General features: G+C 36.4%; 1 protein-coding gene across 1 annotated transcript in view; it reads right to left on the bottom strand.

Moving 5' to 3' along the window:
• The window catches only part of NPR3 (natriuretic peptide receptor 3), a 78,703-nt gene that overhangs the window by 40,740 nt on the left and 22,543 nt on the right, over nt 1-15,420 (bottom strand). The window contains 1 exon segment of the mRNA XM_020995348.2: nt 11,853-12,019. Coding sequence (XP_020851007.1) covers nt 11,853-12,019 — 167 coding nt within the window.

Raw genomic sequence — 15,420 nt, 5'->3', positions numbered from 1 at the left:
GAAGGCAAGCAACTCGATATGGGTTATACAGGTATAGTCTTGCAAAACGCTTCCACAGTAGTCATGTTGTGAAATACTAATTATATTTCCCTCCATCCTGTCCCGTGCCCCCATTTATTCTATTCTCTTCTTTGACCCTGTCCCTCCTCAAAAGTGTTTGCTTCTGATTACCCCCTCCCCCAATCTGCCTCCCTTCTATCACCACCACCCCCTTCTCTTGTCCCTTTCCCCCTACTTTCCTGTAGGGTAAGATAGATTTCCATAGCCAATTGAAACTACCTCATACTTAACCACTTTATATATTTATATTTATTTACTTCATATTAACACATGCATTTGTCTTCCCCATCAGAATGTAAGCTCATTGTAAGTAGGGATTGTTTCATTTTTTGTTCTTACATCCCCAAACACCTAGCTGAGTGCCTGGAACAAAGCTAGCTTTAATAAATACTTGTTGACTGACAGACACTTCTCTAAGTTTACTTTCCATCTACTCCAGAGACATCTTGTATATACCTATTTATTTACATGGTGTCAACACCATTACAATATAAGCTTCTTAAATGCAAGGACTGTTTTTGCCTTCCTTTGTATCCACAATGTTTGGGGCAACATCTGGCACAAAATAAGCATTTAATGAATAATTTAAATTGATTGATTGATCTAGTGATCAATCTGTTTAACTGAGGGGTCATACCGTTCTTATCTCACACAAGGTTAGGATTTCCCTATCATTTTGTATTTCTATTAAGAATAAGTTGGAAAACAATAACGTTTGACTATAGCACTATTTTCTAAGAGCAGAAATCAGTTTTCAGTCCATGATTAAGACTTAAATTCTGTTAGCTTAGTGAGCTCAATTACCTGAAGATAATCTGAACTGGAGAAGACCTCCATTCAAAATAGAGAGTCATGGGATACTAGGAATTAGAGGTAAAAAGAAACTCAGAGGTCTCCTACTAACCCTCCCATTTTCCAGATAAGAAAATTCAGTTCCAGAGTCAAACAGGCACGAAGCAGCAGAGCTGGGATATCAATAGGTGTGCCTGAAAAATACCAACAAGAATTATTTCTTTGGAGTAAGTGTTGTGCTTTTACAACTCTTTTCTTAAAAGTGTGAATATACCTGGTAAAGGCAATATTTTCAATTTTATTCCAAATGAATTCATCAGACTGTTCTCCTTCAAAGGATGGGAGGGCAGGATGAGAGAAGCGAACCCATTGTAAGGGTTGGCTTTATGTTGGCAAAAAGGACAGATGGAGAAGGAAGAGTTTGCCTACTTCACAACTTTTCCTATAAATTCCCTTAAGATAGCATTGCATTGAAGTTGTAACATGTATGTTATTTCAAATTAAACTGGTGTTGTTCAGTCATTTACAGTTGTGTCTCACTCTTCATGACTGTATTTGAGGTTTTCTTGGAAAAGCCACTGAAGGAGGTTGCCATTTCCTTCCACTTTATAGATGAGAAAACTGAGGCAAACAGGGTTAACTGACTTGCCCAGATTCAGCTGGTAAGTGTCTGAGGCTGTGTTTGAACTCAAGATGATGAGTCTTCCTGATTCTAAGCCTTGTGCTCTATCCATTAGACCACATAGGTAGCATTGTAATACATTATTTCAAATCAAATTGGTACGGTGTAGGTAAATAGTTGTTTTTATTACAGCATACTTTGACTTTTAAAGAACATTTTCATCTCTAAGTTACTTTCAGATACTGACAATGGCTTAATACAGAGATAACAGGTCTCAGAGTCAGAAAGACGTGCCTGAATTTCAGTCCTGCCTCCTGCACACACTGGTTGTGTGACCCTGGGCAAGTTACTTAATCTCTCAGTGCCTGAGGCAACTATTTAAGACTATAGGTGGCTGAGAAGGTGCTGACCTGTATTGAGAGGAGTTTCCTCATGCAGTTATTCCCTATAATAGTGAAAACACCAATCCAGTTCCTATCCAATCCCACTACCATCAAAATGAAAATCCACATCTTCCGCGTATTGAGAATTTTATAAAACAATACTAAGGGCCTATTCCTTACACCACACTACCAGAAAAAAGAATGTGACCACCTTAGTTTTTTCATACATACATACATACAGATACACACAAATACACATTATATATAAAACATATGCATACACATGTATGTATATGTGTATATGTACATATATGTATGGATTAAATTGCTGTTTATTTCAGTCAAGACTGGACGAAAATTTTGCCATCATTATCTCCAAATACTTTTCATAGCTAAAATTATTGTACAATACAGAATGAAAGAACGTATAAGCCAACATATAAAAAGTATTGAAAGCAATATTTAAACAACCTATTGATGTTTTCAGGCAGCCAGGTGGTGTAGTTGATAGACTGCTGGCCCTAGAATCAGGAGGACCTCATTTCAAATCCCACCTCAGACACTTAACTAGCTGTGTGATCCTGGGCAAGTCATTTAACTGTGTCTTCCTCAGTTTCTCATCTGTAAATAAACTGAAGAAGAAAATAACAAACCACTCCAGTGTCTTTGCCAAGAAAACCCCAAATGGGGTCACAAAGAGTCAGACGTGAAACAACAAACAATGGATGTTTTAGACTAGCAAGATGAGTATATTATTTGTGAAAGGCTATGAACACAGAACTTTTCTTCCACAGACACTGTGGAAGCCTTACAAACATTTTCACAGAATTTAGTAGTGTTTGCAAATAATTGATCATGCCTGTGCTTATACCATGACAGCATATTCACTGGAGTTTGGACAAACAATACATTCAACCCTCCTAATAAGCAAATAACTTACATACAAAAGATAAGGAAAAGAGTATTGAATTAAAAGATACTTTATGTTTCCTAATCAAATTAGAATTATTTTATTTTTTTTAACAAGACTGACTTTATTAGTTTGTTTTAACATAATTAACGAAATAAACTAAAGCTAATGGAGCTAACAGAATGAAATTTTTTCACATTTATTCTACTTCACAAGTATTAAAATAATACATTTTTGTATGTCTTAAATTTTTAGAAAAGCTGTTATTTTTCTTTGGATTAGAAAATTGTTTTTTAAAAAGTCATTCCTCTCTTTCACTGTAGCACCTTTATTCTTCCTAATTACTTTTCAATAATAGAATTAATCTTATGAATTTGTTGGCATGTGAATTTTTTTTTCTTGTTGTGGAATGCCAATTTGTGGTTTGCTTTATTCTTTCAAATGCAATTAGCAAAGCGATCTAGTCTCTGAATGGGCCTTTTCATTTGGACAAATTACTCCCTGGCCAACTGTAAAGAGAAAGGAACTGGGGGATGGGGAAGGAAGCCCTCCAGCCTGTTCTTATTCTGATGGGACTGGAAAGCCACAAAAGCCTTCCAGTCACCAGTCAATGACCCTGCCTGCCTGATGTGGGGCAAACACAGCTCTGCATATGTTGCTTTTTTGGTTATTTTTGCTATTTTCTTTCATTAGCCTTGCTGAATAGCTAACTTTCAAAATTTATTTCTGAAGGTGCTATCCCTATTCAACTGGATGATGCAAGTTAAGACAACAGTGTGGGGAAGGACCTAGCCAAGGCTGGAGTGATGATCTGATCTGCAAACTTCAGGACTGATGTCACCTCCTACTCTTCTTTTCTCAATAATTGGTGTTAAGAATTTCCAGTTTCAGAATCCATCTCCGTTCCTTATCCTGACTTACAGGACTTAATATGTTTTTTGAAAATATTTCAGTTTCCAAAAGGTAATGTCTGACCTAGCTAAACTATTATTTACTAAACCTTCCCTCTGCTCACATTTTTTGGCTAGATAAATACTCTGGCACCTCATTCTTCCTTCTCTATATTTGGATGCATCAGAGAGGATAGAGAAGAGAGAATTTTCACACACATCCTTACTAACAATACTGCTGTGCATCAGGCACTTTTGGAATGTTTGTTTAATTAGTTAAATTTTCAGCTTTTCAATAAGAAGAAAAAACAAGTTATGGGTGGCCAGCTAACCTCAAAAGAGCAAATATCCAAGGTTATAAAATCATCCCTGCTCAGAATACTTGGTTAGAAATAAAAACAGCATTTACCAAATTCTCCCCTAAGTCTGGAACAGAGGTAGCATTAAGAAGGATGAAACTAAGTCTAAAATCAAAATCAAAATACTAAGGGGCAGCATTATTTAACCAAAAAAAAAGATTTTTTGGGTACCTTATAACCAAAACACTATTTCTAAATTAAAAAACAACACCCAAGACACATGATTGAGATCACACAAGGCAATATCTGAAAATTCTAGGTCAACTTTTCAATACAGAGCTTTACAAATATGAGTTGAACAACAATTAGCTACTGTGTGTCCACAAAAGTGTTCTGCACATACCGATAGTTGAATGCTACACATCAATGTCCAATTAGAAGCTAAAGAAAAGCTGGTCTTTTGTATCTTAAAACATGAGCAGTGAACATTTCTAAAGATATCTTCTGATACATTATTTTAAACAGAAGCATTAAGCATCCTTAGCAGTCTCAAGCTCCATGTTTAAGTACTCCTTTAAGGAATGCTTTCAATGCTTGTAATGTTTGGTGTTTGACTGGTTTTGACTTTTCATTTCAGAGCTTTTGCTTACACTGCATTGGGGCTTTTCAAATGGGGACTTCAAGGATCCTACAAACATCTGCAGGAATAATAGAGCTTATATGACCTAGGAGACTAAAGCTTCAGATTAGCAAAAGGAATTCCAAATTTGTTTCCTTTGAGAATTGTGTTGCCTTAGCAGAAGTGTTCTGTTTGAAGTCTACTGAGAGCACTTGGTGGTTAGATCTAATTCAGAGAATCAACTCTCTACAGTAGCTTCTCCTTAGGAGACTAAATTCTAAAGTAGCTAAAGTTTCCCATCATGAGTACCCTCTCTTCCCCTCACAATGCTCCTCTGCTTTCTTTTAAGAGAATACTACAAAATAAAGTGCTTTCTTCAACGGGGGCGTACTCTATTACATATCTAGGAGAGGAAGGCAGTAAAGCAGAGGAGGGAATAAACACATAAAATACATAACACATTTGATAGGGATTGTTTTAAATGATCTACCCAATTACTCCCTTTTATTATTATCCTATTCTCACTTTCTTCTTATCTAATCTTTTTATCCTGACTCACAGCTGGTTTAAAGCCTTGGCATGCCTTCAGTTCCATTAAACCTGCTCAAATCAGTTTCCATAGTGGAACCTAAGATGCTACTTGCATTGAGAATGGATTTCTAAAATACACAAGAGAATATTTTTCTAAGTGAAGCTCTTGCAAAAACTGTTTGTGGAAGGAAAACTTTTAGCCAGGTAGCCAGAGACTATACTCTTTTTCAACAAAGAACAAAGATGATAAATCCACCATTGTTAGCATATGTATTATTTTTCTGATTAAGTCACAGCTGACTTGAATTGATCTGTAAGTGCTCTCTCAGCTTTCTTTGTTTTATGATAGGTTAGTGATGAATTCAGTAGTGCCAAACTATGTGTTTGGCCTCATCACTATGCTCTGACCACACGTGGATATTCACATTTGGGTATGAAATAATTAGCTATGTGAAAGGTGGTTGCACAGAGAAGGATGAGTAGTTATTTTATTCCCAATAAGAAGAGAATGAGAGAAAAGAGGCTTCAGCAGGTGGGATATGGGCTAGACTTAAAAAGGAACTTTACAGTTGATTATTAAAATACTGAACAAGGTTTCCAAAGTAGGTTACAGAACTTCTTTCCCTGGATTCATTTAATTAAAACATCTAATTAAAAATAGAATGGATATCCAACCATCTGAAATGATATCAATACAGTAATCAGATTAGAAGCAATGGGATGAACTAGAAAAACTTAAAGGCATCCTATCCTGAAATAGCATACAGAGTGCTACATCTTCAACACCACCATCCTGTTTTAATTGGAATAACTTTTATAATACTCTATCTTCCTCCCACCACCGTTCATTAATACTTCTAGTGATAAGATTTATGGGCCATGGCCTGGTATTTACAGTTCCCAGAATTCTTTCATTTTATATTTTCTTTTTATTCCTTGCCTTATTTTTTGAAACGTAAGCAAACAATTTTCAAATGGTCACCATTTTAAAAAGCATGACACCATTATTGCAGTTCAGTAATTTTTCACATTCTTTGAGGAGACAGAGTTGTCTATACAACACCATTGTTCTTGTTCTCCTCCCCCCATATAATATGAGATAAGAAAAGAACAACCATTCTCTAGGGTTTCTTAAAAATATGGTAAAGGGAACGCCATCTGTGTGGACACACTGACCAACCATGGTCATGTCAAAGGAACAAAGGGCTATTGCCTCACAGATGCATGTGAAAGGGACCTCCTGCTAAAGGACAAGTGATCCAAGCTGACAAGATTCTATTCCTTTTGTCCAGGCAACTTGGGCATTTTTACAAAAGCACTGGATTTATTCTGCTACAGCATAAATTGGCTTGGATTCTGCTGGTAAATCCAGTCTGAGTGTTTGCCACACGCTTACATACTATTTCGCTAAGGAAGTTCAGAAATATAGATATTGGGTGCTTTCATATTCTGGCATCATTGGCTTTTATGAATCCATTTGCATATTTTCGAGAAATGCTGAGAAACTGCCTAGCTGATCCTGTTAACCTTGCCTGGTCACTATTATCAAAGGCCCTTCATTTCCATGCCACAACTCTGATTATCAAATCATAGACAGCTGATACATTTTCAATAAGAGCCGTCTTACGAATACAATTGTTCTTTTATTCCTATTAATGGATCCCAAGTAAGAGAGAAGTGGGATGGACAGAAAGGGAGGAGGGTCACCTGAATTCCACCAGAATGACAGATATTAAAATGGACCAAAACTCAGGCAGGAAGCTCTTTGGTTAGCGACACCCTCATTTGTCAGGCTGTGTCCACAGCTAATCCATTAGCTTTGCCAAGCAGGCTGTTCTCCACAATATGCTAAGCGGTAACAATATTGCATGCCTAGTTCCGTCAACCTCAGCCAGGATAAATAAACCTCCTGATAAAATTCAGGCTTTCTGAAGAAAGCTATGTGTAACATATTACTGAGATGACCTTACTTCAGAGGCCTAATACAGTAAATGCAGATATTACATATAGTTTGATCTGGCCCCAGATAGTCAGAACATATTTTCAAGTATGTTGTTGAGTCATTTTTCAGTCATGTCTGACTCCTTGTAACACTGTTTGGGGTTTTCTTGGCAAAGATACTGGAGTGGTTTGCCATTTCCTTCTGTAGCTCATTTTACAAATGAGGAAACTGAGGCAAACAGGTTTAAGTAACTTTCAGCATCTCTAATTTCAATATTTTGTGCTACTGTAGGCCAGTTTTTACTATACCACAGGTGAAAATGATGTTTAGTTTACTAGATGATAACTTTATATGTTCATTGTTGTTCAGTTGTGTCCAACTCTTTGTGACCCTATGTGGAGTTTTCTTGGCAAAGACATTGGAATGGTTTAGAATGGAATGGAATTTGCTTCTCCAGCTCATTTTACAGATGAGGAAACTGAGGCAAACAGGCTTAAGTGACTTGCCCAGGATCACACAGCTAGTAAGTGCCTGAGGTTGGATTTGAAATCAGGTTTCCTGACTCCAGGCCTAGCACTCTATCCATTGTGCCCCAATCTTCAAGTATAGCACTAACCAAAATATAAGAACCCAACTAAGTATTCACAGCAAATGGAAAGATATGTCATAACCTATCCAAAAGACATTACCGTTATTCCTTTTCCCCTTTCGATGGTCCTTGCCACAGTCCTCTCTCCTTCCCACTATTTAATTTCATCCTTACTTCCATTTCAATTCCAGATACCCATCCTCAGCCTTTAAGGGTAGTTTTTTACTTCCCATCTTGTCATTTCCCCTCAATATAAAGACTACAGCTAAGTCACAGGCCCTTACTTAATATAAGGACTACAAGTAAGTTACAGGCCTTCAGTCTCCAATGGTTGTTGAAGATGAGGAGGGCAATTACAAACTATGACAATCAGAAACCAATTTTTTTTTTTAAGGAAGGATCTATGATGTTTGCTGTGGTTCACAGAAGCAAAAGAAACTTCCATGCCTTTTGGAGTCACAGCACTACCTAGCATCTAGCTCAGTCACGCTTACTTAGGTATAGAATAAATATTATTTAATTATGTAACAGAAGAGTATGGATCATTCAATAAGCATAGTTTACTCTACTTCACATGCAACAGAGAGAACAGATTACAGCGGAATCAGGAGACATAAAAGGAACCTGTAAGTGTGTGAGCACAAGATATGGAGGTATTACAATACTACATTAAAACTGTGCATTCCTCTGTGTGTGTGTGTGTGTGTATATGCGTTTTTGTGTGTGTGTGTGTGTGTGTGTGTGTGTGTGTGTATGTGTATAGAAAAAAAATATTTTGGCTTATATCTCCAGGTTAGCACAGGTGGGAGACCAGAGACTATTATTAGGTATAGATATAGATATAGACTATTATTAGATGTCTAGAGCAGTGGAAGAGATGAAATTCTAGTCATAGTTTCTTCAATAATAGTGTGACCTTACATACTAAGAATCACTGAATTTCTCTGGATCTTAGTTTCCTCACCTATAAAATGGAAGGTCAGGAGAAGTATCTTTCCAGCTTTATTTTTCTAGATAAAGGTTAATTCTTGGTATAACTGTGGAAAAGGGCTTTGAATTAGGGGTGTCATCAAGTGTGATTATAGGGAATCACAATGTAAAGTTTCTCTAGAGTTCATTACTGACAAGGGAAAACCCCGATTTTAAAATAATTTTAAGAATAAATAATTCATGGGAATAGTTGAAAAAACATAATATTTAAACAGCAGAGAAGAAATCTTGCACTAATATCTGTCTGCTGGATGGACTAGGTGACACATCTTTCTCTATTTTCTGTTTATTATTTACTCACAGAGTCACCCTTCAATTATCCCACCAATGGAGAGAGAAGTAATAGTATAGCTTATCCAAAATAGCAAATAGTTATTTATATTTGACTTGGGAAAGTAAATCCACTACAAAAAGTCATAATGCATTCCAAACCAGGTTTTACATATGCTATTATTAAAAGTAGATTACATTCCCTGAACATGTGCCAACTGATGGCTGTGGGCAATAGCCCAAAAGTCTGTTGGGTGAGACTAGGAAGCCAGCCTTTGGTCAATATTTATCTATAAGGCACCCAACCACATACAGATAATTGAGAGATGACTTTACGTGGCTTTCTAAGCAACATTTTAGAGACAACAGATCAGGGAGGATATTTGACAAAATGATCAAATGAGATAATGGTGGTAGAATGTTTTGAAAACATTAAGACTCTCTATATACATCAGCTATTATAATACTTAAGTACTTTTTGCTGTTCTTAAAACTACCTTGAGGGGCTTCTAGTCAACAAATTGAAATCATATAATAGCAGAATCCCAAGAATTGAAACCTCTCTCATTTTAATGACCCTTATAATTATTAGTGGTCAACTGAAACTGAGGGTTCCCAATCTTTTTTGTTGCTCATATCTCTTGGTTTTCTGTATTCCCTTATTCAATATGAAAAGGAAATAAATTCTAGAGTTTTCCATGTATACATAAAATAATATAAAAGAGATTAATTTTTGATAAAGACAACTTTCTTTGGCATTTTTTAGTATCATGAAGTTGTTTTCTCAGCAATCCACAAATATTTTCCCTAACACTTTTATTTTTTAAACAGTTCAACAGTATCATAGAGTTGATTACTAAATATTCCCCATAGTTTTTTGACAAACTTCTCATACTCACGGAAAATACGCATGCCCTAGAACCTGGACAAATCAAATGCTCATGCTCAATTCACTGAGTCTCTTCTGCCCTTTTCAGACTACTAGAACAGAGGAATTTGGAGAATAATAAAAAAATAAAATAATTGATGATTTGCCCTATGTTACATAAATCTACTTGCTTCATCATACAGATTATTACAAAATATTTGCTTCTTGTGCTCTTACAGTAAAAATTATTACTTAACACACAGACTTTATATTTTGCATGGTGTTCTATAAACATGTTTATTAGTCACTGGACCTATGACCTTCTCTAAGATAGTAAAGTAATAATAATAATGATAGCTCACATATATTTCACTATAGAAATACTTCATACATAAAAAGTAATACACAGCAAATTTTTTAGACCTGTGATTTCACTGGCATGGGGAATTCTTTTGAAAAAACTCTATCAATGAATATCAGTAGCTGTTATGTAATCGAAAATATTAAGAGAGCTGCCTAGTGCAGTTAAGTTAAGGTTAAGTTAAGCAACCTCCCTGGAGTCAGAAAACATTACATATCACAAGTGGCCCTTGAACATGACTTCAGTATTGCTCCATCCACTAGGCTATGCTGCCTTTCTTAGAATCAATCAAGCAATCAATTGTAATCAACAAGCACTTAATGAGCATCCACTCTATGTACCTGGCACTATACTGTATTAGAATAGCCCATAAAGTACTTCGAAATTTGCAAAGTACTTTCTTCACCAACAGCCCTGTGAGAAGGATAGTTCAAATATTATTATCCCTGTTTTATAGATAAGAAAACTGAGGCCCAAAGGCCACATAGCTAACTAGTGGCAGAGCCAGGATTTTAACCTAGTTATATTACAGTATTAAATAATACTCAAAGGAATAGTGAGATAACCTGGACTCAAATTATTCCTGGGCCTTATTTAACAGGCTATACCAGCCCATGAGAAAGGCTGTCTCTCCCAATTTCTGAAACTGCTACATGAAATGATGGTTGAAACCAACTTTCTAGATCATATATATATATATACACACATACTTATATATACACACATAGACATATACACACATATACATACATATATATACACATATACATACATATACATATATATATGAGCATTAGCAGTTCTACATACTGTAACTCAATTGTCCATTAAACCCCACCACTCTTTATTAAGTTGTGAAAAAGGTTTTTCAGATAAAATCAAAAATTCAATCTTAGACATGTTGTTCTGAAATAGCAGAATATCTAATGAAAAATATGCTAACGATAGTGGCAGTAGAAAAAATTGGGTGGAAGAAGGGGTCAGAGTTTATCCTGTGCAACATCTTGGTTGAATTTTTCAGTTTAAATGGAAATTTCTTGAGGCCAACACCTTCAGTGAGATACGCCAATTTGTCTAGTCCAGGTTTGGAAAATTTAAGTTGGTCTTTGTATCAGTGAGGCCTAGCAATTATGTGTCTCACAAAACTTAGGTAATTAATAAAAGCTTGTTGAATTGAATTGAATTGGTATAGAAAGCACTCTTACTGTCCTCAGAAGAAGTAGTTTACAACAAAAGTGGGACCATAAGAAAGTAGACAAGAGAGAAGTGGCAAGCAGCAAAGAGAAAAAAAATGTGCCAAAAGGAAGAAAATTTTAAAAGCATAACTCTCTCCTGCCTAAGATTTAGAAAATGAGGCATGGCAGAAGCATGGAATTCCCTCTTACATCTTCTCCTCCCCATTGAATAGGCAGATGAGAGTGTCTAGAGAACTCTGCTTTGCATGACTGAAAGTGCACACACACACACACACACACACACACACACACACACACACACACACACACACACACACACAAAACCAATTTTCTTTTCTGTAGCAGTTGGAAAAGGATGGGCAAACAGAGGAAGGTTGACCAACAAAAAGTACACAGATGGTAACAGTGGATTTCAGACCTGAACCTAGGAAGTCCTAAATGGCTTAGAATAGGAGACTTTGTCACCTTTGATTTAATTAGATGACTGTTTTCAGAATGTGAAGGGTCTAGGCTCATAATCAAGTACTTACGTAATCCTCTTCATTGAGTCCTTGTTTCTCAACAGAACTTTTCACCTCCATGGAAAACTTCTCAAACTCGGGTTTCACTGTCCTCAGTAGAGTAACTGTTTGGAGGGATGAGTACGCTTGCTTAGCTTCAAGGTCGTGTTTGTCTCCTCGCTTCCACGAGCCATCTCCTACAGGAGAAAGAAAAATATTGACAATTCCAAGCCAGTCACCAGAAAGGAACCGTTTTCCTTTTAGACTTCTCTGAGTAGCTACATCCCGCTTTCTTTCTGTAATAGCCAGGCTAAGGGGCATTGTTACAGTTTTGCAATTAGTTAGAATGCACCATTGTTGAGGAGGCCTTTGGACAAAAAAATAGATCTGAAATGAAAAGAAACAAAGGATTGCTGATGCAGTTGCTTTGTAATAACCCACATAAAGATAATTTCTACCCATCAGAATTTCAAAACTAAAATCCTTCTCCTGTCTTCTTAAATAGAAGTCACTAAGAATCAACTAGAAATTTGATGAAAGTGTTACTGTATACTAAATTATTTGTATTATTATATTATATAATTGTGACTTAGAACGTTACACTACTACAAATGTACACAGAAGAACATATGTATATATCAAAGATTTATTTCTTCCTCTACCACACTGAAAATGCCTATAGCTTAGTAGATAAATATTAGCTTCCTGAGGCTCCCGTTAATTAAGTAATGAACTCACAATACCTCAGTTTCCTAAAGTATAAAATAGTGGTAATAACAATTATATTACCTAACAGGTTTGTAATGAAGTTAGTGAAATATGTGTACAAAGCATTATATAAATATCAGTTATCATTAAGTCATTTGCAGGATTTGAATATAGGTCTTCCTAACTTTAAAGTTCAGCACTCTATTTACTATGTCACACTACCTCTCTAAAAATGTAATTTTATATATATATACATCATACATATTCTATATTATACATATGTATACATAACAATAATCATAAAACCGACACTGCCAAGAATGTTAAATGAATGAGTATCTGAAATCTTTTCAGTTATATGGATCTTGAAACCTTAAAAATGACTTTTAGAATTGTTATAATCCCATGACAACGATTTTCAGCAGAGCACTCATCCGCTATCAACAGATCACTGTTTCACAACTGCTGATTAACTGAAGCAAAAGTGAACTGAGTGACTAAAAACTTGAGCTTTCAAAATTATCTTTTTTAGTCTGAAAGATCAGGGAGCCTTGAGATCCAACAAACAAATCTTAACTTACAGCTACTGACAGCAATTATTTCCATGACATCATGTTATTTCTTACATCTCTGGAAGCAAAGCCGAGAGGCTTAGATGACTGGAATCTAGCACATAAGTGACATCATAGTGTCAGGTATCCATTTAGCTTTAGGCCCTTCTAATCTGGACAGATACGGAAGGAGGAGGATAGCTGATGTGAACTCCGCCAGAAAGACAGACATCCACCCCTCTTGCTCTTTTGTTTCCATTGTACTCTTCAATGAGTCAAACAGCTGTCATTTCTCCTGCTTACTCCCTTCACCAGTTCAAGTCCCAGCCCCTCTATATCTTAGTCAATGACATTCTTAGGATGCTGTAACCAAAATCAGTCACTTAGCTGACTCACTCAAAATGTAATTAGGCTGAGGGCAGCTAGGTGGTGCAGCAGATAGAGCACCGGCCCTGTAGTCAGGAGGACCTGAGTTCAAATCTGGATTCAGACTAAACACTTGACACTAGCTGTGTGACCCTGGGCAAGTCACTTAACCCCAAATGCCTATTTAAAAAAAAAAAAGAAAGAAAGAAATTTAAAAATGTAATTAGGCTGGACTTCATTCCACTTACATACTGTCCACTGGTAAGTCTATATCATGGGCCTTTACATTCTGGTGGAACCTTCCTAAGTTTGTATTCTGCTTTCAAACCAGGTCTATGCAGGGTGGGACATCAGAGTGGGACTTTTAATTACATAAAAAATTAAGCCCCAAAATATTTTAAGGTTTACCTTCAAAGACTATCCTTAGTATCTCCTCCTCTTTACGTCATGTAGTAGGAATGAGCATGGGATTTGGAGATAAGAGACCAGGTTCAAGTTTTATCTTCTCTCTGAGCCTTACGTTTTTCATCTGTAAAATGACGGGGTTGGACTCATTCTCTCTAATGTCTCTTCCTAAAGAGAACTTAAATCTGCTCTAAATCTGTGATGCTTAAATATTTTTCTGAACAAAGAAAGAGATTCACACTGACTAGGAGAAAGAGCCACAGATGGGCATGAATGACTAATATTTAGGGCCTGTACCAATCCACTCAGCCATAGAAAAGCCAAAATGTTGAGAAGCCTGAAATGCCTTCACCTATGGATGAAGCTGGATATTAGCTGGGGCACAACACAGATTTATTGATATGACTTGGTTTGGTTTGAGGTATGGAGATTCATATGTAATATACTCAATGTTTCACAGACAGCAGAGTCGTCCCTTAACTCTTGGTAAAAGAGTTATCTGTCCTGCCAAGGCTCTATAATGATCTTTTAAGTGCCAGATGCAAAGAATGGTACTTTTGTATTCCTCATCCCCCTTGAACCTTCGGCAACATTTGACATTCTTGACAAAGTGCCCTGTCCTTCTTGATAATCTTTCCACATTCTCCTTTTATGACACTGCCTACACTTAGTTCTCCCTGCATGTCACATAATTTCATCTCAGTCTCTTTTCCTGGGTCTTCTTATTCTCATTCTTCCTACCTTCTAGGTACGATGTCTAGCCCACTTCTCTTCACTGGATACTATCTCGATTGTTAATTTCATCCCCTCCCATTGCTTCCATTATCACCATTATGCAAATGGATCCTCTCTCTCTCTCTCTCTCTCTCTCTCTCTCTCTCTCTCAATATATATATACACGCACACACACACATATATATACACACACACATACACACATATATATGTATATATACATATGTGAAATAGATACAGAGATAGATATAGCTCTAATGACTCCCCAGACCACTTACCCTTTATTTTCAGTTGCGTAGTAAGCATCCACATCTCAATGTACCCCTAGCACCTCAAATTCAACATATCCAAAACTGAACTTATCATCCCTGAAACTGCCCTCCTCCCAATGCTTGTATTCCTGTCAATTGTCTTAACCTCCACCAACATTTCTAGGTTTACTTCATGTTAATTTTCCTTAACACCCTTTGTGTTCCAGCCACACTTGCCTCCTAGCTATTTCCCTTCCAATTCAACATGTCTTTGCATAGATATTATTCCCCATTCCTAGAATGTACCCTCTCTTTACTTCTATGTCTTAGAATCTATGGACTTCAAGATTCAGCTCAGATACTATCTGGTATAAGAAGCCTGGCCCCTACCACTGGTCATTAGTTTTCTCCTCCCTGAAATTACTTTACATTTATGTATTGGTATACAAGTTATTATAGATACCCTACTGACATAAGCATGTTTTTTTGGTATACATGTTTTATTCATATATCATACCAACCTCAGCTGGTTCATAGAAATTAAGGACTTTGAAGACACGTTATGTTTTGCTTCTTTGTCTT

The sequence above is a fragment of the Phascolarctos cinereus genome, unplaced genomic scaffold (assembly GCF_003287225.1).
Source record: "Phascolarctos cinereus isolate Bilbo 61053 unplaced genomic scaffold, phaCin_HiC Scaffold_4;HRSCAF=312, whole genome shotgun sequence".
Lineage (NCBI taxonomy): Eukaryota > Metazoa > Chordata > Mammalia > Diprotodontia > Phascolarctidae > Phascolarctos > Phascolarctos cinereus.
This window is presented reverse-complemented; position numbering and strand designations above follow the sequence as displayed.